General features: G+C 31.5%; 3 protein-coding genes across 5 annotated transcripts; 2 read left to right on the top strand and 1 right to left on the bottom strand.

Annotated features, from left to right (window-relative positions):
* The first annotated feature begins 2137 nt into the window (after nucleotides 1-2137).
* LOC111697764 (uncharacterized) lies at nucleotides 2138-6397 on the top strand. Its single transcript, XM_023467885.1, has 5 exons — nucleotides 2138-2232; nucleotides 3116-3166; nucleotides 3652-3746; nucleotides 4374-4446; nucleotides 6225-6397. Exons 1-5 carry the CDS (start codon nucleotides 2165-2167, stop codon nucleotides 6247-6249), a joined length of 312 nt encoding a protein of 103 aa, XP_023323653.1. The 5' UTR covers nucleotides 2138-2164; the 3' UTR covers nucleotides 6250-6397.
* Nucleotides 6398-8493: 2096 nt separating this feature from the next.
* LOC111697773 (dynein light chain roadblock-type 2) lies at nucleotides 8494-11080 on the top strand. The gene is made up of 7 exons (XM_023467896.1): nucleotides 8494-8522; nucleotides 8581-8625; nucleotides 8937-8970; nucleotides 9231-9307; nucleotides 9862-9920; nucleotides 10310-10341; nucleotides 10618-11080. Exons 1-7 carry the CDS (start codon nucleotides 8499-8501, stop codon nucleotides 10683-10685), a joined length of 339 nt encoding a protein of 112 aa, XP_023323664.1. The 5' UTR covers nucleotides 8494-8498; the 3' UTR covers nucleotides 10686-11080.
* A 135-nt stretch (nucleotides 11081-11215) lies between these two features.
* Nucleotides 11216-25341, bottom strand: LOC111697728 (uncharacterized protein DDB_G0271670). Of its 3 annotated transcripts, none has more exons than XM_023467845.1 (12): nucleotides 25124-25341; nucleotides 24048-24124; nucleotides 23107-23186; nucleotides 19315-19424; nucleotides 18563-18656; nucleotides 18228-18280; nucleotides 16767-16845; nucleotides 13967-13995; nucleotides 13586-13728; nucleotides 13150-13296; nucleotides 12815-12931; nucleotides 11216-12710 (listed from the first exon to the last, which is right to left on the bottom strand). In XM_023467845.1, exons 1-12 carry the CDS (start codon nucleotides 25219-25221, stop codon nucleotides 12601-12603), a joined length of 1137 nt encoding a protein of 378 aa, XP_023323613.1. In that variant the 5' UTR covers nucleotides 25222-25341; the 3' UTR covers nucleotides 11216-12600. The 3 variants fall into 3 exon arrangements, with proteins under 3 accessions (XP_023323613.1, XP_023323604.1, XP_023323596.1); XM_023467836.1 differs by having other exon boundaries at nucleotides 12815-12949; XM_023467828.1 differs by having other exon boundaries at nucleotides 12815-12967; nucleotides 25124-25340.

Consider the following 25341-nt stretch of genomic DNA (forward strand, 5'->3'; position numbering starts at 1 on the left):
GTAACACAAAGGAGCAACTATTCGTGCACGATTTCCAAGATGAAGGTGAAGGATTAAAAACTTGACCCTCGTCTGTTATCTATGTCACTCCACGACGCGAAGGATAAAAACAAATGACAAACAAACTTCAATGCTCGAGCGCAAAAACACTTTTACTTACTTTTTTACGAAACATCAAATCTGATAATCATTGGCCGTTCCCTCTAGTCATCAAATTTTAACTCTAAAAAAAGTTCAGATTAGATGTTGATCTGAGGTAAAACCTTGTGGGTTCATGCCCACATTGGATATTGAGATCTAGCGTTCAAGATTAATAATATCCACAACCTACAAAATAGTTCAAAAAGGACGTGAATTTGCATAATAAGATTTTTCTCCATGTCAAGATGAAATTAAAATTGATTAAAACTGTAAACTCATACAAACTACAGTCAAACACGATAGAATTCGACACATTTAATTGGCAAAGTTTCCATGCGCAAAATTTGTTATTCAATGTTAGGAATATTTCACCAAATTCCGTTTAACTTACCGTTAAAAAATAATTTGAACATAAATTTTCAAAACTAGCCTTTGAGAAAATTCACAATTTTTGCAGTAATATTTAGCGCAATAATGCGTATTATTCTTCTACAGCAACATCAGAGAAACTGAAGAAAAAACATTACGATTTGTTTTGTAGAATTCAACCAGATAAAATTGTGCAGATAAGTAATACAGCATCAGACTAAACTGTGCGCTATTATTGCGAATGGAAACCGTAATTTTAGGGTTTTATTTTAGTTTTACGTTCAGGTACAATTCAATCATAAAAAATCTTATTATATTATAATCTTATCACATAGATTTTCTTAATTTAGAAACTAAAAAAGTCAATTACTTCCGTCTCTGTTGGAAAAACAAAGGATTTTTGCAATTAAATTTGCACCCGCTAGACCTCTTAGTCTTTCTTACTGTTTATTCTATTTTATAGACGGACAAGTTTCCATTTAAAAGGAAAAATTTACTCGAATCAAACTCTAAGTTTCCAATCTTGGCAACCTGATAATTCGAACCTTAACATTTAAAAATTTGAATAATTGATCTAAACCAATTCAACCAGTTCGTTTGATTTAGATCTCAATCATAAACATATTATTTTTATTTGCCGAATTGATTTTACAAATAAAAACTCGGAACTAAACATTACCCTCAATCCCTTTGTTTCCCCTGTCGTTGTCAATGTTTACAGAGTATAAAATGTTTTTAATCTAAATTAATTAATGTTTAGAGAGAAGAGAGCTTAGTTTATACAGCGCGCATATATCTTCTTTACAGAGTGTATATATTGCTTTGTAGTTTATAACATTCATGCATACAAGTATTCCATATAGACCATGGAGTACGTAAGAGTGTCGTGTAGTACCTACCATTCATACATACAAGTCTTCCATATAGACTATAGAGTACAGGAGAGGGTTGTGTAGTACTTACCATTCATGCATATAAGTATTCCATACAGACTATAGAGTACAGGGGAGGGTTGTGTAGTTTATAACAAGTATTCCATTTAGACTATGGAGTACGTATGGGTGTTGTGTAGTACTTACCATACATACAAGTATTCGATATAGACTATGGAGAGGGTTGTGTAGTTTATAACATTCATTCATACAAGTATTGCATATAGACTATGGAGTACATAAGAGTGTCGTGTAGTACTTTCCATTCATACACACAAGTGTTCAATATAAACTAAAGAGTCCATATCCATATATCTTTGCAATCTGATGGTGTAAACCTATAATATTTTAAACTTAGATTAATTGACCTAACAGAACTCATTTTATGAAATATCAAAGGTCTAACACATTGGGTTGCAATTAGATATAAAAAATATTGTATGAACGCTTATAAAAAAATGCGATTACTCTGGACAATGTATGTACAGTACATGCTTAGGAATTTGTTTGATTTAGAAAATCAAGATATCCTACATAGTCTTCAACACGAGAAAACAAAAAAAACCTGGATTAAATGAACAGCGATAAGAAGCTGAACCGCGCATACATAGTTCAAACACTCTACTTGGGTTCCGATTCAGCTGGAGAGAAGTGGCTGAACCACGTCTATGATGGTTCAACCATGCCTCTTTATCAAATAATTCTATACCCTGGTTTCAGAGATGATGTTGGTCCGATATATAATTCTATATTCTGGATTTCTCCTTCTAACCCTAGCTTCACCATCAAGGCAATATTTCCTCAAGTATTCAAATATTTCCATCATGTAAAACTTCTCAAAACTTTTACCCTTGTTTTACAAGCACTACAAATGTTAATCAATAATTTTTAGAAATATATTATTTTTATCTTATTAAATGTAGTTTTTACCAATCTAATGCACTGTGATTTCAGGGTGTTAAGGTCTCCAGCAAAAAGTCTATGATAATTTTTCTAATTATTTCTTATAAACTAAAGTTAACAACAAGTGCTTTATAGTACTAAAATGTAAATGGAAAGTGCTACAGTAAAGCATAAGTGAGATAGAGCGGTAAAATCAAAGCCCAAGGCATTGCGACAAATTTAACAAAATTTTATCGCTTGATCGTTTAATTTTTAATAAAATTTGATCGTTTGATTGTTAAATTTTTAATAAAATTTGATCGCTTGATTGTTTAATTTTTATTAAAATTTGATCCCTTGATTGTTTAATTTTTAATAAAATTTGATCCCTTGATTGTTTAATTTTTAATAAAATTTGATCGCTTGATTGTTAAATTTTTAATAAAATTTGATCGCTTGATTGTTTATTTTTTAATAAAATTTGATCGCTTGATCGATTAATTTTTAATAAAATTTGATAGCTTGATTGTTTAATTTTTAATAAAATTTGATCGCTTGGTTGTTTAATTTTTAATAAAATTTGATCGCTTGATCGATTAATTTTTAATAAAATTTGATCGCTTGATTGTTTAAATTTTAATAAAATTTGATCGCTTGATTGTTAAATTTTTTCTGTAGCCCAAATAGACAACAGGAGAGGATCCGAAACCAGATTTCATTGATTAAAATAAAATATTCCCTTTAACACCTTTAATCCCTATCTGTGGTTTCTGAATAAATATTGTTTACAGTAGTTGGAAAATTAAAGAGACCTGCGCAATCAGATCCAACCTACCAGAAAGGTAAAAAGATTGACAGGGTCATCTGGCAGTTAACTGGAAATAAATGCTTCGTTTTTTTACTTTTAATTGTTCTTTAAACTTTTAGAAAAGTTTAAGACGTTCTAATTCCACATTTAAAGCAAACAGTTTATCCTGAGAGAAGATGCCATGCAAAAGAATTTTTAAGACATTCCAGATTTTATCGAACCTCTTAAAAGTTCAAAAACCTTTCAATTGAAAAGAGAAATATTGAATAATGGGAAGGGGGCGAAGATTAAGTTTAATATTTAAGAGTCTTACTTACAACTTATTTATTTCAAGAAGCAGAAGCTATGGGGCATCCTTTGACAGGATATGTTAGTTATGTACACTATACAGTTCACATGTATACCAGTTGTATGTGGTGAAAAGTGTACATGTATACCCGTTGTACGTGGTGAATAGTGTACATGTATAGCCGTTTTATGTTGTGTACTCTGTACAGCGTACGTGTAATGTTTATTTAGATTACAGCGGATCTGTGAGGCCCTGGATATGATAATGAAAGCTCTTCATGAACATGAACAGTTTCCTACAAATAACCGTGGAATAAGGGATACAGGTAATAGGGGCATTAGCACTAAGGAGATGGAGGTATTTTCCGGAAACCTTTCTGCGGAATTCCGCAGTTTTACACAAAAATGAATTTTGCGTAGGCAAGCGCAGTCGATGCACAATAGCGCACAAAACGCGGAATTTCCGCAAAAATGTTCTTATTTCAGGCACCAACAGGCGGAATTTGCGGTAGAAAAAAAAATTTGGCGCGATTATTTATCTATTCCCCGGGAACTCCTATGCTAGTTGTTATCAATTTTACTGCAGTGACAAATCAGGACAGTCCTAAAACTAGCTTTTTTGTAAACAAACAACGCTGATTAAATAGTAATTCTTTGTTTGATATTTGAATTCTCTTGCACCAGATTTCCATATAAATCATCAATGTTCTCCTCTCTTTAGTTCTAATACTTTTTACTCAACTTAGGAGAGGAATTTTATTTTAAGAAATATGCTTTTCAAGTTAAAAGTTTTATTCAGTTCATTCACTCAAATAATCAGGTTCTTTATAACAAGGAGACAGGTCATTTGTGGTTATTTTCGGTCAGTTGTGGTCATATGTCTTACAGTACAAATATCAAACTCAGCATGATGTTTTTTAAAGATTATGTTTTCAGAAAATTTTTCTGTTTAGCTTCTCATGAGACTCCAGGACTGTATGCTGGTAATGTGAAGAGGAAAGGAGAGCCCAGCCATGTTTTTCTCAGGTAACATTCTTGCTTACACGGACTTCCAGTGATAACCAGAAAACGCTGTAATAGGAGACAACTTTTAGACTCAATTTTTGACTTTAAATAGTACAATATGCACGTGATACAGCAATTGTGTAGTAGAAAAAGAACCATTTCATTTTATTTGTCATTTAGTAAAACTATTTGCTTTGAACAATATCAAATTCACTTAAGTATTGATTTAAAGTCTTCTTCCTGAGTTTTCTGGTTATCACTGTATTTACGACCATCCCATTTAATCCAATAAAAGAACAACAAATGTCGAATTGTTAGAAAAAGTTAAACAATTGTTAATTATACCTTTCAGCTTTCAATCTTTACAAACAAGGAATTAAATTCTAAAAAACTTTATTTTTTTTTGCAAATATTTCAACAAAAATGAAGAAAAAAATTGTAATTTGAATAAACGTTGAGGGATTTTTTTCGTGAAAATGTCTAGGGTTAAAGTCATAGTTATACATAGTCAAGAAGTTATAGAATATAAATTAGAAATTAAAAGAATTCTTTTTAAAGTGTTTAATTAATTTTCTTCACACAATCCTTTTATATTTTTTGTTTAGTATTTTTATACATTTCTCCCTGTAACTACCACTCCCCCCTCCTAAACCCATTTTATTAATCCATTAAGAAGACTTTCACCTTTTCCGTCAATTCCGACATTAAAGTTGCATGCTTTTAACAAAACTTAATATTTTAATTTAGGAAAATGTAAAAGTTTTCACCAGTTTATAAATATTATTTCCTTACATTAGTGTTCAATCATTGTTCACCCAGTTTAGTGCAAAATAAAATCTAAAGGGAGTAATCACGATTTTCAGTTACGGGTTTAAGAGGACTGTTAAGGTAATTTAAAAGGGGGGTTTAGGCTAAAGCCTAAATATTTTATGAGTTGATTGCGACCAATATTAGTTCTATCTATCGAATTTATACAATTTCGGAACAAATCTGAAAATTAGGCCAAACCAGAGGTGACTAATATTATTAGGTAAGCTCCTATTATACTTTAATATAATACTTATTCATTTGTAATAGATATAACTGATATTATAGTTGTTACGTCTGTATCACGTGACCAAAATTTCCGCCAATGGCAGTGCAGTATCTGGTCACGTGGCTCGGTCTGTATCACATCATTACATGCCCAGAATTTTCACCGATGGCGTATATATGAGTTTTTTTTAACTTTGACACAGTTTTATATCAATTTCTCGAGACAGGGACTTCGAATAGAACTCATAACATTTTTAGGATTCAGCCTATTACCCCTTTTATTTTACCTTAACAGTCCTTTTAAGGCCTCACGGGCAGCCGTAGTACATTTTAATTTCCGAGCCGGGTCAACCTTTCCGGTCCTAGTTTGTAAAGTATCGCCCAGACATTGGGTAAATAAAGCAGGTACTCAAAAGGAGTAGCCGGTGCATTAAGGTTGACACGGTTAGACTTTAGGTTGAATTTACTTTTACTTTTACTTCCATTACCAAATAATAAAGTGATAACCAGAAAACAATGGAATTGAAAGACGACATTATATCAATACTTAACTTTATTTGATGCTATTACAAATCAAATAGTTCTACTGCACACTTATTAAATTTTTTATTAATTTTTAATTAATTTTTAATGAAATAATTTAGTAGAATGGGTCTGTTTACACTCCACAATTCGTCTTCCTCTTTCATAGTTTTATCAGTATAATTAAATCATTTTAATACCAACCTAACCTCCATGTTTACTAAGACCTAAGACTGGTTTAGGTTTGGCAGGTCTGGAAAGGTGTAAAGAACTGAAGTGAACCGTTGAAACAAGAAGATTTTATTGTTTGTTAAAATTGTTAAATGTTTTGTAGAATAATATTACAATGATGAACCTTATTACTGACAATTATGAATGATTTAAAACGTTGAATAAATAAAGAGAAATATGATGAGTATTTGTAATTCCTCGCAACTAGATTTTCAAAGATTTTTAATGATGTTCATTACACAATACACATACTTGCAAATATGTATACTTTTTTTGCAAAATGCACATAGTTTTTTAGATCTTCAACATGTCTGACCAATACAATTTAATCTTATTTATACAGGGTGTTTCTTGTTTTGAGAATTTTTGAAACTTCAATAACTTAATTATCTTTTGTGATGTTTCCGTTTTGAAAGAAGAAAGGTTAAAACATGGGAAATTAATAATTGACAGGGAAAAATTTATTTCAGTCCAAGCTTTAATCTCATTTTGTACTATTCATGTATCTAGCAGTGGGGATATACCAAAATCCGAGAAGTTTGAAGTGATGTGATTTGTGCAAAGAGAATAGAATATATATTAGAGGGGAATTTAGAGAATCTCTCGGTATGAATTTTTTCAGTCCCTTTCAGCCTGAAAGGGAGTTCAAAGTGTACAAATCATGTAAATGTTCAAAAATTATATGCAGTAGAGTACATTAATACAGTATGTTCTCTAGACTATCTATTTCAATTTCGTTTTTTTTAGCTGTTTAATAAACTTTATAAAATGAATTAGGCGAATAAAAAACATCATTTGATTTATAGTTATAACGGAAAATAATCGTTTTTTAAGTGAAAGGCATACAGTCTATGTGAAATGATCATTGGTCAATTATGAAACCAGCTTATTTCATAATTTGGTTTTCTTTTAATATCAATTTTAAAATTTCTATAAAATGATGTTCCAGGGCCCAAAAGGTTATATAGCACAAATATGTGAAGTTCACCTGCAGTATGGAAACAGTACAACAAAATGGCCGTTTTATACTTTTTTCTAGTAAATTCCCCTCTAATATATATTCTATTCTCTTCGGATTTGTGTGATCAAAAAAAGTAATTCAACATAACTAAAAATAATTAATACCAGCAGGTTTACTGAAAATATCTGTATAAAAGTTGGGAAAAGTCAATTATTCTCAGGCATACAGAAATATTTTTAAATTGATCGTAATTCCATGAAATTGCGATAGTACTGGTAGTGGTACATAAGGTCTAAAGAATAAAACAAATAAAAAAGTAAAATAAAGCGTTCTGCAGTGATTTCTTTACATTCCTCCCAGAAACTGCAGTACACATTATTTACATTCCTCCCGGAAACTGCAGTACACATTATTTAAATTCCTCCCAGAAACTGCAGTACACATTATTTACAATCCTCCCGGAAACTACAGTACACATTATTTACATTCCTCCCAGAAACTGCAGTACACATTATTTACATTCCTCCCAGAAACTACAGTACACATTATTTACATTCCTCCCAGAAACTACAGTACACATTATTCTATGGAAGTTCCTGTTCGGAAAGTACATAGAAGAAGAGCTTTATGTTAAAATAAACCAAACAGTATTATTTCTACTCATGATGTTAAGTAGCAACATTTTCATATTTTTCTTTTTCTCTTTTTCTCTCGAGATAACAAAAAGCTAAATTATAGTTTGTTCAATGTTAAAGGCGAGATTTCCCTTTAATTTCTAGCTTTTATTAAAACTAAAATATTGGTGTATTTTGCTGGAAAAATATCTGCATAATTTGTTTTTACAAAACTTTACAGTAATTCATAAACTCTTAACTTGCCCAGTCCTCGGAATCTCATTATTATTTAAGCAGGACGTCAAAGTTGATATAATTCAGATTTGCCAAAAAATAAAACTCGGGTTTTCTACTGAAGTGTATCATCAAAACCTTCAAATCCATCAATACTTATCAAATCTTCTGAAAATTTTTAATAAATATTTTCTCAGATATATATATTTTTCAGTCAATAAATAAAAACGATGCATTGCAACTGTCAAATGAGAACTTTAACAAATTTCTTTTACAGTGTTTTTTCAGCTTTAAAGCACAAATTACAACTTTTACTAAAATATTACAAAACACTTTAAAATGAATAAAATTCTGAAGTTAACATCCAACTATTTATTTAAAAAGCCTTTTAGACGAGATTTAATTCTTTTTTTGTGCACCTGTGTAAAAATTGTTAATATTTTAAACCTTAAATTTTAACTATATTTTAGACAAAAATGGCTCCACGAGACAAGAACAAAGTAAAAAATTTTTAATTTAAATTTTTTCATTTTTTTACCACCTCCAACCTGTTTTTAGAGTCGTGAGCTAGAAGAAACTTTAAAAAGGATCGGACAACATGAGGAATCGTTCAGCAATGTTCATATTTTTTCTTAAAAACTGAAAAACATAAACTTAGACTTTTTCATTTTAACTTTGTAACAATGTATGCAGTGTAGACGGAACACATATTAAAACAGCTTTTATTTCTTTTCCCTGTAGATTGTCTTTATTGACATGAATTTTTCACTTTTTATTTTCTAATGTTTACCTGTCCCAGAATTTAAAATTAAATTTCACTGAACTCACATCTGTGGCATGCTACGAAATCCAGATTTCGTGATTTACCACAAAAAATGGGGAGGGGGGGATTTATATTTTTGAACGAATAACAGGGTGTCCAAGGACTAATGGTTGTAAATATGGATGGTAAGTAAGATAAAAAAACTACAACAAATGACTTCTAAGGAATAATCTCAATGATTTACCAAGGAACCAGCTTTTATGAACTTCTAGACGTAGTTGAACTACGTTGACTGAGCTGAACTACTTCTCCTAAACTTGAACCGGCGCACAAGAAACCTGGTTCAACTATGTTTACGTAGTTTAACTTCTTCTTGCTATTAATTAAATGAAACAATACAACTTTTTAATAATTTTCAACAAGTTTTAAGCCACCAGCTGTTTAGGAGTTCCTGTAAAAAGTACACTTGACAATGATTTAACAGTTCAATATACTGCTCTCCTTACATCTTTAACATTACAGGTTGGAAAGGAATTGAGTCTTTGTCACAAACTATGATTTTTTTAATCTCAATATCTTTGTAATCCAATGCCGTAGCCCTTAGATATTTCAAACTATGAATTGATGAAGAAATCTAAGTTTGAAATATCAAAGGTTTACAACATCAGGTGGAAAAAATAAAGGTATTAGAAAATCAGAGTTTGTTACAAAGATTCGATTCCTTTATAGTAATATTTGTGATGCTTAATTTTTTGAAACTTATTAATTTACATTTAATTTTATTTCGAAAATATGAACATAAGCAACACATTCAAAGCTTAAAAAATTTAAATATCGACTGTTAATTTTTGTCAAAATTGTTCGTATTCAAATTTGATAAAGAATAAGATTAAACTAAAAATTTTAGCAATAAGCAAAAAATTAGGGACTTCAAAATCTTTTTGTTACATCAGGGCTTAACGCTAATCCCCCCTTTGTTGTTGAAAGTTATTTCAATCACGTTGATTTTTATCAAAGTTTTAATAACTAAAAGCAAGTTTAAGGAAATTTTATAAACGTTTATATTTTTATTCCAGGCTAAAAATATGATAAAGAATATGGATCCCAACAATGAATTGACTTTTATCCGATTAAGGTAAAACGTATTAAATATCACCACGGTTTCAATGAAAAAATTTCCTAAAAAAGATTTCATTTTTTTAACTGAATAATTTTTGCTTCGTGCTTTTGTAATGAGATTAAAATATTGGCAACAAAGTTAGAAAAACTTCATCTCATATGATCGCTGTAAGCAGATATGAATATTTGAAACACAATTGCTGGACATTTCACTATATTTCTGTTTTGATTATTTGTCAGCAGTTGAAAGATAAACGTTAAAACGATGACAGTATATAAAACATCTAATTAAATGGTTGGCGTTCAATGTAATTTAGAATGTTTTTAAAGTAATTGCGTTGAGTAATTGTGTCTGCAGAGACCACTGGTATTTTTCTTTATTTTAAAATTTATCCTTTATTTCAGGTCTGAGAAGAATGAAATATTGGTTGCACCAGGTACTGGGTGTAATAATCAAAATAACACAGTGCCTACTTTTGAAATAGTCTTTAAATTCTTAATCATTTTTTTCATTTTTTTAAGCCGAGTCGACGTAATTTACCAGAAGAAAAAAGATTTTCTTTATAAGAAAAGTTCGATTATATTCGTTTAAAACAAATTATAAAATACATTTTGCTTTATACTATAGCTCTAATGGCATTATATTTTTTAGTTTAGCTTTGAATTTAAGTGATCATTTGTGTCCATTTATTTTTTCATATTTGTTTTTTTAGATCGTGATTATGTTTTGATTGTTGTGCAGAATGGTGTGGATGAACAATCTAATCCATGTTTTTTATAAATACAGAACTGGACATTTGTAAAATAAGATTCGATTTGAACCATATTGAAAGCTTGGTGAATCTGACAAGCTTTCTAAAATAAAATGAGATTAAACTATACTTTGGAAATAATTGAACCAGCCAACCCTAATTCAACTATCACATCCCAATCATTCAACAATTTTTGTCTCAGGCCTTGAAACATTTCATACTGTTAAACTTCTTAGATAAAAACTACAGGGTTACCCAAAAAGAATAAGACTGTAATGAATACCTAAAACTCTTGAAATATGATGATTGGAAGGATGAATTTGGACTTTTACACCAAGTTAATTTTATAAAAAGTATATATAATTCTCCGGCAAAAATATGCACCTATATGTAGGATTCTTAATCATTTTTGAAAAAAAAATCTTTAAACGATCGTTTTTTTTTCGTTTTCCTATCATTTTTTGTTTCGTTTTTCGATCATTTTAAAAACAATCGTTTTAAAAACTTTTTAAAAAAATGATAGTTTTTAAAACGATCGGAAAAAGAAACAAAAAACGATAGGAAAACGAAAAAAACGATCGTTTTTCAAAAAAATGAAAACGTTATGCACCTGCAAGGGACCAGCTGCATCTCAGAAAAAAGACTAAAAGAATTGTGAACAGTCGTTTCTCAAGTCTCATTCTTTGTGGGTGACCATGTAGTCAACATTTGTATTGGGACTCTACTAACATGTCCACTGTCGACATACATTGTACATAAAATTTATCTTTAATAAATATAAAATTAAAGCTTGTTAGGTAAATGTTTAGCGCTTGACCAGAAAATTCTATTTTTAGATATTGAGTGAGGGTTATATACTGATGTAATTTAAGATTTTATCATCGACATTTCGCTAGTATTCTTACATTTAGGAGGAAAATGGAAAATATGATTCTGACAAATATCGTCTTCCTCAAACTTTTCCATATAAAAAACTAGGAACGAAAATAGAAGATAATAAATCAGAATAATATTACATATGTTAAGTAAACAAACCCCATAAATAACAGACCGATGAGCTGAGAACTTTTGAGTTGGATTTCCTGCTCAGCCCAGGGATTCAACGACTAAACTCAATATCTAGTGTACAGAAATATACCGGATTTAAAGTCTTCATTGTCCCAAATCTACCATTGACAGAATTTCACCTCAGCAGTAATTTCTGCGGTTCAGGTTTACCCGTCAACATAAAGATCTCCGGCTTAGCCTGGAATGCTCGAATTAGCCGGAGATTCAAATACCAAAAGTTTTGGCCTCTGAGCAAAATTGCTTTTAAGCATTCATTTGTTGTTTAGGTTGAACCCTTTGTTGGTAACTTTTCATTTTAAACGAACATCACATATATCTATAATACAGGGTGACCCACAGATCATGAGTTTTATTTTCTTTCTGGTAGCCTCCAGTTTCTGTCTTTGCAAGCTTATTTGATTATATAGTCTCATTAAAGTCTCATCTTTTGTGGGTAACCCTGTATGTAAATGGCACTCGTTGATCATTTTATTCAAATGTCCTCGGTCCGACGGAGCATTATTGAAGTTGAGGCTTATTCAACCAACTTTGATTAATAACAATTTACATAATTTGAAAATTAAACGGATTTGTAACTATTTAGGTTTAGTACACACAGGGCGAACTTAATGATATAAAATTTGCATATTATGCACTTTATCATGGTTTAAATATTTTGCATACGTTTTTTTCATTTCCATTATTACAATCTTTATTTCAATTTTATTTCTTTGTTTACAAAAAACTGTGTACTGCAGACTTGCAGTTTCTGGATAAAGTACTAAAAAAAAAAACACCTCGCACTTTTGTTTACAGTTCTTCCTACAACAGTAATACACTTTTCTTTCCAAACAAAGCTTTGAAAGTTCCTTGAATTTGCAAATTTGTAATTTTTAATTATTTTACGTCGTTTAAACTCTTGTTGTTCTTGATGAGAACCAGTAGCCACTTCAGCGCAGGCATATAATTAATAACAGTGTTTCCATACTTTTCCAGTTTACTTCCATCTATAGACACAAGATCAAGATCAATTTAGGAAAACTTTAAATATTTAATCAATATTTTTGGTTCTGAAAAAATTTATTTTTGTTAAAAGAATTTTGATCTTTTCCTAGAGGAACTGAACCAACAGAATTCAAATTATCTCCTGAGTTTCCAGAGCTAAAAGGGCCTCCTAAATTCGAAGGTCCTCCTGAATTCGAATTGCCTCCTGAATTCGAAGTGCCTCCTGAATTAGAAGTTCCCCCTGAATTAGAAGTTCCTCCTGCATACAAAAAAACATTGTAGTCTAGCGAGATAATCTTTGTTACAATACAATATGCCACTTAAACCTTCGATGAAAAGATTAATAATAATTTTCTCAAGGGTTTCTTATAAACGAATATTGGGGAATATAATATATAAAATTATTTTTAAATATTCAATTAAGGTGGATCTTAGCTTTACCTTGAGTACTCAATAATCCTGCGGTAGGATTGTACTGTCCTGACCCTGCTCCTGAACCAAGGGTCGGAGGAGATCCAGGAGGTGGGAGAAGAGAGAGAAAACTCTCAGAACCTGACCCAGGTACAGGGATTTTACCAGTCTCTAGTCCTGTAATATACTTAGTTACAGCCCAATGGTATCCCTCGTATCCCTGGTATCCCTGGTATCCCTGGTATCTCTGGTATCTCTGGTATCCCTTGTATCCCTGGTATCTCTGGTATCCCTGGTATCCCTGGTATCCCTGGTATCCCTGGTATCCCTGATATCCCTGGTATCCCTGGTATCTCTGGTATCCCTGGTATCCCTGGTATCCTTGGTATCCATATTAATCCTTGTATCCCTGGTATCCCTGGTATCTCTGGTATCCTCGGTATCCCTGGTGTCCCTAGTATCTTACCTGTAGATAATGTAGAGAGGGAGGAACTAAGGAATGAAGATGAAGATGACGATGATGATGATGATGATGATGAGAATGATGAGGATAAAGGAATGCTTGATATATCAGGTGTAAGTGTGTATTGAAAGCATGAAGAGGGTCCACTGTAGAAATATTGATAAATAATATTTAAGAATTATAACTTCAAGATATTATAAATTTATAATTATAGAAAATGATTTTAGGAAATAAGTTCCTTTAAAATCTCAATCTTGAAGACAATTACTAATTACATTTTTTCTCCTCTTCATAAAAATCTTAAAATTAAAAAACCTAATTTGACGAAGAAGAGAATGCAAATTATTATTACTTGTTTTTATTTATATTCATTCTAATATTTACCTAAAGCAAGATTTGCAGCTGCAAGATTTCTAGAAATCAAAATTATAATATATATAGAAAGGAATTGGTTACTCTCGCCTCAAACTCAAATTTTCTAATTCTTTTTTTCTTTGCAGCCTGAATGTACAAACAAATTACTATGACATTAAAGTTAACAAATATTAAAGAGAAAGGGATGAAAAAATAGAGTTTATGACTAATAATAATAAATCATTTAGGATTGATGTGAGACGTATAAAACTTTTCCACGAGGTATGATTAATGAGTTTGAGTGCATAGTCGATGTCTAAAATCACGAATTTGGCTGGGTACGTTTTCAGAATCGTTTTTTGTAATTATTAAATAACGATGACGAAAAATAAAGTAAAAATTATACAGTAAACTAATTAGATGGTTAGGAACACATTTCTCAAAAGGCCAATAAATCAATGCAAGAATCAATTACTTCGTTTTCTTTATTATATTGAATTTCTTATTTTCTATGAATTTGATCGCAGATTTCTACAAATTCTTCAAATGTCGTCTTTTAGATATTAATTCCAGAAAATCTGCAGAAAACCTTTGTGAATAATGAGAAACTAGAATATTGAGAAAATAGAAACTATTAATTGAACAAGATTACTTATCTTCGATGATAAGATTAATTTCTATTTTCTCAACCTGTTCCTGAACAACTAATTAGTTAGTTAGAATTTTGTTTACATTTTTTTGTCGTCGTCATTTAATAATTAAAAAAAAAACAATTCTAAAACGTATCCACTCAAAAGTACGATTTTGAACGATTTCAACCAAACCAGACCCCTTTAACCAAACCATATCCTTCAACAAAACCAGATCCATCAACTAAACCAGATCCTTCAACTAAACCAGATCCTTCAACCAAACCAGACCCTTTAACCAAACCAGAACCCTTTAACCAAACCAGAACCATCAACCAAACCAGATCCATCAACCAAACCAAATCCATCAAACAAACCAGATCCTTCAACCAAACTAGATCCTTCAACCAAACCAGACCCTTTGACCAAACCAGATCCATCAACCAAACCAGATCCATCAACCAAACCAGATCCATCAACCAAACCAGATCCTTCAACAAAACCAGACCCTTTAACCAAACCAGATCCATCAACCAAACCAGATCCCTCAACCAAACCAGATCCTTCAACCAAACCAGATCCTTTAACCAAACCAGATCTATCATCCAAACCAGATCTATCAACCAAACCAGATCTATCAACCAAACCAGATCTATCAACCACACCTCGAATTCCGGTGACAGGGTCTTCAATACATTCAGAATTTTACATTTCCTAATTTCACAAGCAATATCAATTTTCTTCAAATTCCTTATAGATTTATTACTCAACTCATGTTTTAATCCCAGGATTTAAATCAAAATCCAATCCAATCCAATCCAACCCAACCCAATTCAATCCAACCCAACCCAATCCAATCCAATCCAATCAAACCCAATCCAATCCAACCCAATCCAATCCAATCAAAATCAAATCAATCAAATCAAATCAAATCAAATCCAACCCAATCCAATCCAATCCAATCAAACCCAATCCAATCCAATCAAAATCAAATCATTCAAATCAAATCAAATCAAATCCAACCCAATCCAATCCAATCCAACCCAATCCAATCAAACCCAATCCAATCCAACCCAATCCAATCCAATCCAATCCAATCAAACCCAATCCAATCAAACCAAAATCAAATCAAATCAAATCAAATCCAACCCAATCCAATCCAATCCAACCAAATACAAACCAACCTCATCCAATCCAATCTAATCCAATCCAATCCAATCCAATCCAATCCTATCCAATCCTATCCAATCCAATCCTATCCAACCCAATCCAATCCAATCCAAACAAATACAACCCAACCTCATCCAATCAAATCCAATCCAATCCAATCCAATCCTATCCAATCCTATCCAATCCAATCAAACCCAATCCAATCCAATCAAAATCAAATCATTCAAATCAAATCAAATCAAATCCAACCCAATCCAATCCAATCCAACCCAATCCAATCAAACCCAATCCAATCCAACCCAATCCAATCCAATCCAATCCAATCAAACCCAATCCAATCAAACCAAAATCAAATCAAATCAAATCAAATCCAACCCAATCCAATCCAATCCAACCAAATACAACCCAACCTCATCCAATCCAATCTAATTCAATCCAATCCAATCCAATCCAATTCTATCCAATCCTATCCAATCCAATCCTATCCAATGCAATCCAATCCAAATCATATGCAAACCAATCCAATCCAACCTAATACAATCCAACCTAATCCAATCCAATCCATTCCAAATCCTATCCAATCCAATCGAACCCAATTAATCATTAAAAACAATTTTACCAATATTTTATTTTTACTAAAACTGTATTTTGTAGGTTTAAAATAAATTCATTTTTTGCAAATTTGTGTTTGTGGAGTAGAGGAGCCATCAAACCTTCCGTCTTATATTTTTGCAACCTGATTGTGTAAAACCTTTTAATGAAACTATGACTGTGCAAGATGTAGTAACAAAGTTTAAAATATTAAAGATTTACAACATTAGATTGCAATGATAAAGGGCTAGAAAATTGCAGTTTGAGGCGAGTCTTCAGTTTATTTGACATATTTTCTTAATAAATCAAACTCCTTGTGAATCTTTTATTGTGACACTCCCCCTCTCTCCCCCACCCACACAACTTTTAAAAGCTAACATAATGTTTATCTTTTGGAAGTAAAACTTTGGTTTAAAAGTTTATTTTAAATTGTGTTGAACCTGGTCGCATGATGAGAAGAGGAAACAGTAGTTCGTGAATACAGCATTATCCAAACCAAACCAAGTATAAAACTTACATCTGCAATACATATGAATATTTGTAGATTAGTATCAATCAACCTTCCGTTAAAATATAAATGCAAGGTCTTCTCAAACTTTAACTTCTTAAACAATATCTCTGCAACCTGATGTTGTGTCCTTTTGTCAAATTATGTATCCAAATTATGTATCCAAATTATGTATCCAAATTATGTATCCAAATTATCTATCCAAATTATGTATCCAAATTATGTATCCAAAATAATTAAAAAGTCAAACTTTAAAATATCAAATATCAATAAGTCCAGTGATTAGATTAGCTCAAGAATTAATTATCAATTAATTTCATAATTTTCAATTTCTTTATTACATGGAAAAAAGTAGTATTCGCAAAATAAGAAAATATTGTGTTTTTTGGTCATTGATATCTCCTTATAAAATCCACTAAAGTGCCTTAAATTTGATTTTTTTTTTTTTAAAGATCTAGAGCTCTCTTGACATCAAAACTAAAATACCATTCCATAAAATTGTATGTTTATTTTATGCATTTGATTCTTTTTTGTATATTTATGAATTTTTAATTTAGATTATTTCCCCTTTCTCAAACAGTTTCTTATTCATTTTCTGAGAATTCAAACATATCAATTCAAACATATCAATTGATTAAACTCTCAATCAAACTTTAAAAAGATTAGGTTTAAAGCAAAAATTTAATATTTAACCCTAATAAGACTGGGGACGGGGGTCTGGAGATATAAATATGCATTGGGGGGGGAGTAGAATTTAAAGAGATTAAACATGATTAAAGTGGGGATGCATTCTCATGTGTTCTGAATAAACTGGAGAAAATTTAAAGTTTTTGACATTCCTTTTTTTCTCGTGAAAACTATTGGGAAATTTCTGAAAGTAAATAAAATACCTTCCCGTTATTAAATACCTTCTTCTATTTAGTATTTTTAACCGGAGTCTGGACAAATTAGACCAGTATAGAACCAGTCCCCTTACCCATCATACTTATTTTTTGCGTCTTGTACACATTTAAATTTCATGCAGATATGCGAAGTTGACCATTTGGAACAAGTTCATGTATCTCTGTTCAAAGGATTTGAGTCTTTGCCACACATTCAGTTTTGTAAAATCTATATCTTTGCAACTTTATGATGTAAACCTTTGATATTTCAAACTTACATTATTTGATCTAACAAAATTCAAAGTTTAATATATTAAAGGCATTGGGTTGCAACGATATTGAATTTAGAATATCAGAGTTTGTGGCAAAAACTCAATTCCTTTAAAGAATTAAAATATTGATAATATAGTTTTCGAATACAAAATTGTGTTCTAAAATCAAAATGGTTTTTATTTCTATTTATTTGTTTCTTAAAGATTTCTTTTCCAACAGTTTTGATATTATTAACTAACCTTGAGTTTTCACTGCATAATGAATGACAGGTTTTTTCCTCTCTAATATTCAACTAAAAACATATATATATATATATATATATATATATATATATATATATATAAAAGTACCATTTCAAACATTCAATCGGAGCTTGTCGATTTTGCAGGGATTATACAAAATTGATTTAAAGGAACTGTCGAGTACCGACGAATTTTAAGTTGATTTTAATTAAAAAAGTTGTATGCCTCATTTAAACCAGCCTTTTTAAACCTTTGTAACAGGAATTATATATATTCTTGTTTTAATGAGGAGTTAATATTTGAAAAATTGATTTGAAACTAAATAAGACAACCTGAAGTTTAACAAAGTTTCCTTTGACTCCTTGACAAGCATATGCTGCGCCACAGGAACAGGAAGAGGGACCGGAAGTTGCTTTCTCAGATCTTCTACAGTAGAAAAAAATAAAGGAATTATTCACCCAATTTAAAAAAGAACAAATTCCCCCAAGATTTAGAATGAGAAACACAACTCAGAATTTAAACAATATTTCATTATAGAAACGATTTATCATTAATGTTTAGCATAATGAAATAAAATGCATTGATCAGCAATGTAAGCTGAAGATGGCAAGCAAGCTGGTGTATCAGATTTTGGTTATTGCACGCATGTAAAACAGAGGATACAGTATTCACAGTTCATGATCGTTGCAGGAGGAGCAGGATTGCAAAGATTTCTCAGGTTCTAGGGTTTCAAAATACTCCGCATCAGTAATTATACTTGTGAAAACCTTCATTCCAGAACTAGGGGAGACGACAGTAGAAGTGGGAACTGCTTGTGTGTTTATAGTTGGTTTTTAATGTATCAGTGCTTTGAAGAGTAATGGATCTCCAATTATCAGTTAGAAGAAGACATTTTTAATTTTTATGTTTCCTACAGAAAAATTATGCATAATATTATGTAGATTTTCATCTTCTTTTGTTCCCTCTGGAACATGTTTCCCTAGATGCAAAACTGAGTTTGTTCTCTTTGTTAGTTGCTCTGTTAAGTTCATTGATATATCTATTTACCTCGTTAATTGGTTGATATAATACATTATAAACTAACCTAACAGTAGAGCAGGAGGAGAATATAAAACATGAGTTTGGAAATATTGGATGATCCTTTCCAAACCACGTAAACGCTGCGCAGGTCAACCCACTATAGGCACAGGTAGACTATAAAGTAGATATATAATCACAAGTAGACTAGACAGTAGATATATAATCACAGGTAGACTAGACAGTAGATATATAATCACAGGTAGACTAGACAGTAGACAGATATATAATCACAGGTAGACTAGACAGTAGATATATAATCACAGGTATAGTAGACAGTAGATATATAATCACAGGTAGACTAGACAGTAGACATATAATCAAAGGTAGACTAGACAGTAGATAAATAATCACAGGTAGAGTAGACAGTAGATATATAATCAGAGGTATAATAGACAGTAGATATATAATCACAAGTAGACTATACAGTAGATATATAATCACAGGTAGACTAGACAGTAGATATATAATCACAGGTAGACTAGACAGTAGATATATAATAACAGGTAGACCATACAGTAGATTTATAATCACAGGTAGACTAGACAGTAGATATAATCACAGGTAAAGTAGACAGTAGATATATAATCAGAGGTAGACTAGACAGTAGATATATAATCACAGGTAGAGTAAACAGTAGATATATAATCACAGGTAGACTACAGAGTAGATTTATAATCACATGTAGACAAGACAGTAAATATATAATCACAGGCAGAGTAGACAGTAGATATATAATCACAGGTAGACTATACAGTAGATATATAATCAGAGGTAGACTAGAGAGTAGATATATACTCAGAGGTAGACTAGACAGTAGATATATAATCAAAGGTAGACTATACAGTAGATATATAATCACAGGTAGGCAAGACTGTAAATATATAATCACAGGTAGACTAGGCAATAGATATATAATCACAGGTAGAGTAGACGACAGTAGATATATAATCAAAGGTAGACTAGACAATAGATATATCATCACATGTAGAGTAGACAAAAGATATATAATCACAGGTAGAGTAGACGACAGTAGATATATAATCAAAGGAAGACTAGACAATAGATATATCATCACATGTAGACTAGACAGTAGATATATAATCACAGGTAGACTAGACAGTAGATATATAATCACAGGTAGACTAGACAGTAGATATATAATCATAGGTAGACTAGACAGTAGATATATAATCACAGGTAGAGTAGACCGTAAATATATAATCACAGATAGACTAGACAGTAGATATATAATCACAGGTAGAGTAGACAGTAGATATATAATCACAGGTAGAGTAGACAGTAAATATATCATCACAGGTAGACTATACAGTAGATATATAATCACAGGTAGACTAGACAGTAGATATATAATCACAGTTAGACTATACAGTTGATATATAATCACAGGTAGACTATACAGTAAATAAATAATCACAGGTATACTAGACTGTAAATATATCATCACAGGTAGACTATACAGTAGATATATATAATCAGAGGTAGAGTAGACAGTAGATATATAATCAAAGGTAGACTAGACAGTAGATTTATAATCACAGGTAGACTATACAGTAGATATATAATCACAGGTACACTAGACAGTAGATATATCATCACAGGTAGACTAGACAGTAGATATATCAGTACAGGTAGACTATACAGTAGATATATAATCACAGGTAGACTAGACAGTAGATATATAATCACAGGTAGGCTATACAGTAGATATATAATCACAGGTAGACTAGACAGTAGGTATATAATCACGGGTAGACTAGACAGTAAATATATGATCACAGGTAGACTAGAGAGTAGATTTATCATCACAAGTAGACTATACAGTAGATATATAATCACAGGTAGACTAGACAGTAGATATATAATCACAGTTAGTCTAGAGAGTAGATATATGATCGCAGGTAGACTATACAGTAGATATATAATCACAGGTAGACTACAGAGTATATATATAATCACATGTAGACTAGACAGTAAATATATAATCAGAGGTAAAGTAGACAGTAGATATATAATCAGAGGTAGACTAGACAGTAGATATATAATCACAGGTAGAGTAGACAGTAGATATATAATCACAGGTAAACTCGACAGTAGATATATAATCACAGGTAGACTATACAGTAGATATATAATCACAGGTAGACTAGACTGTAAATATATAATCAGAGGTAGACCAGAGAGTAGATGTATAATCAGAGGTAGACTAGACAGTAGATATATAATCAGAGGTAGACTAGACAGTAGATATATAATCACAGGTAGACTATACAGTAGATATATAATCACAGGTAGACTAGACTGTAGATATATAATCACAGGTAGACTAGACAGTAAATATATGATCACAGGTAGATTAGAGAGTAGATATATCATTACAGGTAGACTATACAGTAGATATATAATCACAGGTAGACTAGACAGTAGATATATAATCACAGGTAGAGTAGACAGTAGAAATATAATCAGAGGTAGACTATACAGTAGATATATAATCACAGGTAGACTATACAGTAGATATATAATCACAGATAGACTAGACAGTAGATATATAGTCACAGGTAGACTAGACAGTAGATATATAGTCACAGGTAGACTAGACAGTAAATATATAATCACAGGTAGACCTTACAGTAGATATTGAATCAGAGGTAGACTAGAGAGTAGATATATAATCAGTGGTAGACTAGACAGTAGATATATAATCACAGATAGTCAGACAGTAGATATACAATCACAGGTAGACTAGACAGTAAATATATAATCACAGGTAGACTATGCAGTAAATATATAATCACAGATAGACTAGACAGTAGATATATAATCACAGGTTGACTATACAGTAGATATATAATCACAGGTAGACTATACAGTATTTATATAATCAAAGGTAGACTAGAAATTAGATATATAATCATAGGTAGACTAGACAGTAGATATATAATCACAGGTAGAGTAGACAGTAGATATATAATCACAGGTAGACTAGACAGTAGATATATAATCACAGGTAGACTATACAGTAGATATATAATCACAGGTAGACTAGACAGTAGATATATAATCACAGGTAGACTAGACAGTAGATATATAATCACAGGTAGACTAGACAGTAGATATATAATCACAGGTAGACTATACAGTGGATATATAATCAGAGGTAGAGTAGACAGTAGATATATAATCACAGGTAGAGTAGACAGTAAATATATAATCACAGGTAGACTAGACAGTAGATATATCATCACAGATAGACTAGACAGTAGATATATAATCACAGGTAGACTATACAGTGGATATATAATCAGAGGTAGAGTAGACAGTAGATATATAATCACAGGTAGACTAGACAGTAGATATACCATCACAGGTAGACTAGACAGTAGATATATAATCACAGGTCGACCATACATCAGCTATGTTAGCACAGGTAGAGTAGACAGTAGTTATATAATCACAGGTAGACTATACAGTAGATATATAATCAGAGGTAGACTAGAAGTAGATATAATAATCACAGGTAGACTAGACAGTAGATATATAATCACAGGTAGAGTAGACAGTTGATATATAATCACAGGTAGACTAGACAGTAGATATATAATCACAGGTCGACCATACATTAGCTATGTTATCACAGGTAGAGTAGACAGTAGTTATATAATCACAGGTAGACTATTCAGTAGATATATCACCACAGGTAGACTATACAGTAGATATATAATCACAGGTAGACTGTACAGTAGATGTAAGTAAGCAATATGATAATAAATTTTACCTGACAATCTTGAGCTGAATAAACAGAAAAGAAAGCATCTATTATATTATTGTTCTCTAGTACACAGTGTATATCATTTACTAAAGAAAGCATCTATATATTATTGTTTTCTAGTATACAGTGTATATCATATATAATATTAATTTCCATATATAATATTATTTTCCTTAAGTACACAGTGTACACTGATAACCAGAAAACAATGGAATGGAAAGACTGTATTAATTTAGTGAAATGGGCCTGTTTTAACTGTAAAATTGTTTTAAATCATGCTAATTTTGCTTTTTAAAGGTATAACTTGGTTCTAAAAGTCGTCTTCCTATTTCAGAGTTCTCTGTACATTAGATAGCAGATTGCACAATTTTTGGGAGGAAATTTTGCATGGATTTTTGCACAGATTTGCATATTTTCAGTATTCTTTGAAAACAATTTTTTTTTAATTTTGCAAATATTTAAGTTAAGTTAAGCAATAATAGATTATTAAAGTTGAGCCCAAGGGCTTTCCAAAAATGTGTCTAATGTCATAGATTTATATCACAATTAGGTTCCCTGGGCCCCCCCCCCCCCCGACTATTTTGGGAAAACCAGAAATCAGCCTGAATAGAGTTTAAAAAGCAAATATAATATTAGAGTTCTGGGAGTACGATAAACATTAAACATTACTGCATGTTAATGTTATGCATATCATGTCAGAAAAATAAAGACAAAATTCTTTTTAGCCTGAGAATATGAAAATTTTTAATTTGATTTATCATTACAGAGTTAACTCTGTGAAGTTTGAAGTGTAGATATACTTATGTTATGTAGGGAATGAAGGCCTAATTCACTTAAAACTTTTTCGTAAAGAAACACACGATATACATATATTCAAATAAATATAAAGAAAACCAAGGGATGGTGGATGCATTGGTTACTTATCTAATTTTATTCCACAATTTTACCAAAGCACGAAGAATCAAGAACTCTTTCTACAGAAGATTTAACCAACAGATCCTTTCCAGTCAGTAGAGACCTATACCTAGAGTAGATACAGTCAGTCGAGACCTATATCTAGAGTAGATACAGTCAGTAGAGATCTATACCTAGAGTAGATACAGTCAGTAGAGACCTATATCTAGAGTAGATACAGTCAGTAGAGACCTATATCTAGAGTATATACAGTCAGTAGAGACCTATACCTAGAGTAGATACAGTCAGTAGAGACCTATACCTAGAGTAGGTACAGTCAGTAGAAACCTATATCTAGAATAGATACAGTCAGTAGAGACCTATACCTAGAGTAGATACAGTCAGTAGAGACCTATACCTAGAGTAGATAGAGTCAGTAGAGACCTAAACCTAGAATAGTTACAGTCAGTAGAAACCCATACCTAGAGTAGATAGAGTCAGTAGAGACCTAAACCTAGAGTAGATACAGTCAGTAGAGACCTAAACCTAGGGTAGATACAGTCTGTAGAGACCTATACCTAGAGTAGATACAGTCAGTAGAGACCTATATCTAGAGTAGATACAGTCAGTAGAAACCTATACCTAGAGTAGATACAGTCAGTAGATTCCTATACCTAGAGTAGATACAGTCAGTAGAGACCTATACCTAGAGAAGTTACAGTCAGTAGAAACCTATAACTAGAGTAGTTACAGTCAGTAGATTCCTAAACCTAGAGTAGATACAGTCAGTAGAGACCTATACCCAGAGTAGATACAGTCAGTAGAAACCTATACCTAAAGTAGTTACAGCCAGTAGAGACCTACACCTATAGTAGATACAGTCAGTAGAGACCTATACCTAGAGTAGTTAAAGTCAGTAAAGACCTATACCTAGAGTATATACAGCCAGTAGAGACCTACACCTATAGTAGATACAATCAGTAGAGACCTTTACCTAGAGTATTTTAATACAATGAGATAGAATAGAGTCAGTGGTGGAAAATCTCAAATGTTTCGTATTAGTTTTGTCTAGAAATATTTTTGTGCTTTATAGTTATATTGAAAAAGTTTAACAATTCTTAATTTGAACCTGAATTCTTTGATTGTCATAGCTGACTCATTCTGCTCTGTGTTGACCTTCACAGCTGATACAAGGTCAATCAGCAGCAAACTCAGCAGTACTAGCATTTATCTAATGATTAAGCAGATCGGTGAAATAAATATATTTACATTTTACGTTTTGCTTAATAAATGACGTTTACCAAGGCCATATTTTTTCGATTAAACTCTTCAGTCAAAGGAATTGAG

This window comes from Eurytemora carolleeae, unplaced genomic scaffold, assembly GCF_000591075.1.
Source record: "Eurytemora carolleeae unplaced genomic scaffold, Eaff_2.0 scaffold89, whole genome shotgun sequence".
NCBI lineage: Eukaryota > Metazoa > Arthropoda > Copepoda > Calanoida > Temoridae > Eurytemora > Eurytemora carolleeae.

Bases quoted from the DNA above. Each gene is read 5' to 3' on its own strand.
- LOC111697764 (XM_023467885.1), top strand. From the start codon at position 2,165: ATGATGTTGGTCCGATATATAATTCTATATTCTGGATTTCTCCTTCTA. The intron at 3,167-3,651 runs GTAAAAAGATTG...ATGTTTATTTAG, and splicing joins AGATCCAACCTACCAGAAAG to ATTACAGCGGATCTGTGAGG. The intron at 3,747-4,373 runs GTAATAGGGGCA...TTTTCTGTTTAG, and splicing joins CCGTGGAATAAGGGATACAG to CTTCTCATGAGACTCCAGGA.
- LOC111697773 (XM_023467896.1), top strand. From the start codon at position 8,499: ATGGCTCCACGAGACAAGAACAAA. The intron at 8,523-8,580 runs GTAAAAAATTTT...ACCTGTTTTTAG, and splicing joins CTCCACGAGACAAGAACAAA to AGTCGTGAGCTAGAAGAAAC. The intron at 9,308-9,861 runs GTTGGAAAGGAA...TTTTTATTCCAG, and splicing joins TTACATCTTTAACATTACAG to GCTAAAAATATGATAAAGAA.
- LOC111697728 (XM_023467828.1), bottom strand. From the start codon at position 25,221: ATGCTAGTACTGCTGAGTTTGCTGCTGATTGACCTTGTATCAGCTGTG. The intron at 13,297-13,585 runs GTAAGATACTAG...AGTATATTACAG, and splicing joins CCTCTCTACATTATCTACAG to GACTAGAGACTGGTAAAATC. The intron at 12,711-12,814 runs GAAAAGATCAAA...TTGTGTCTATAG, and splicing joins TGTTGGTTCAGTTCCTCTAG to ATGGAAGTAAACTGGAAAAG.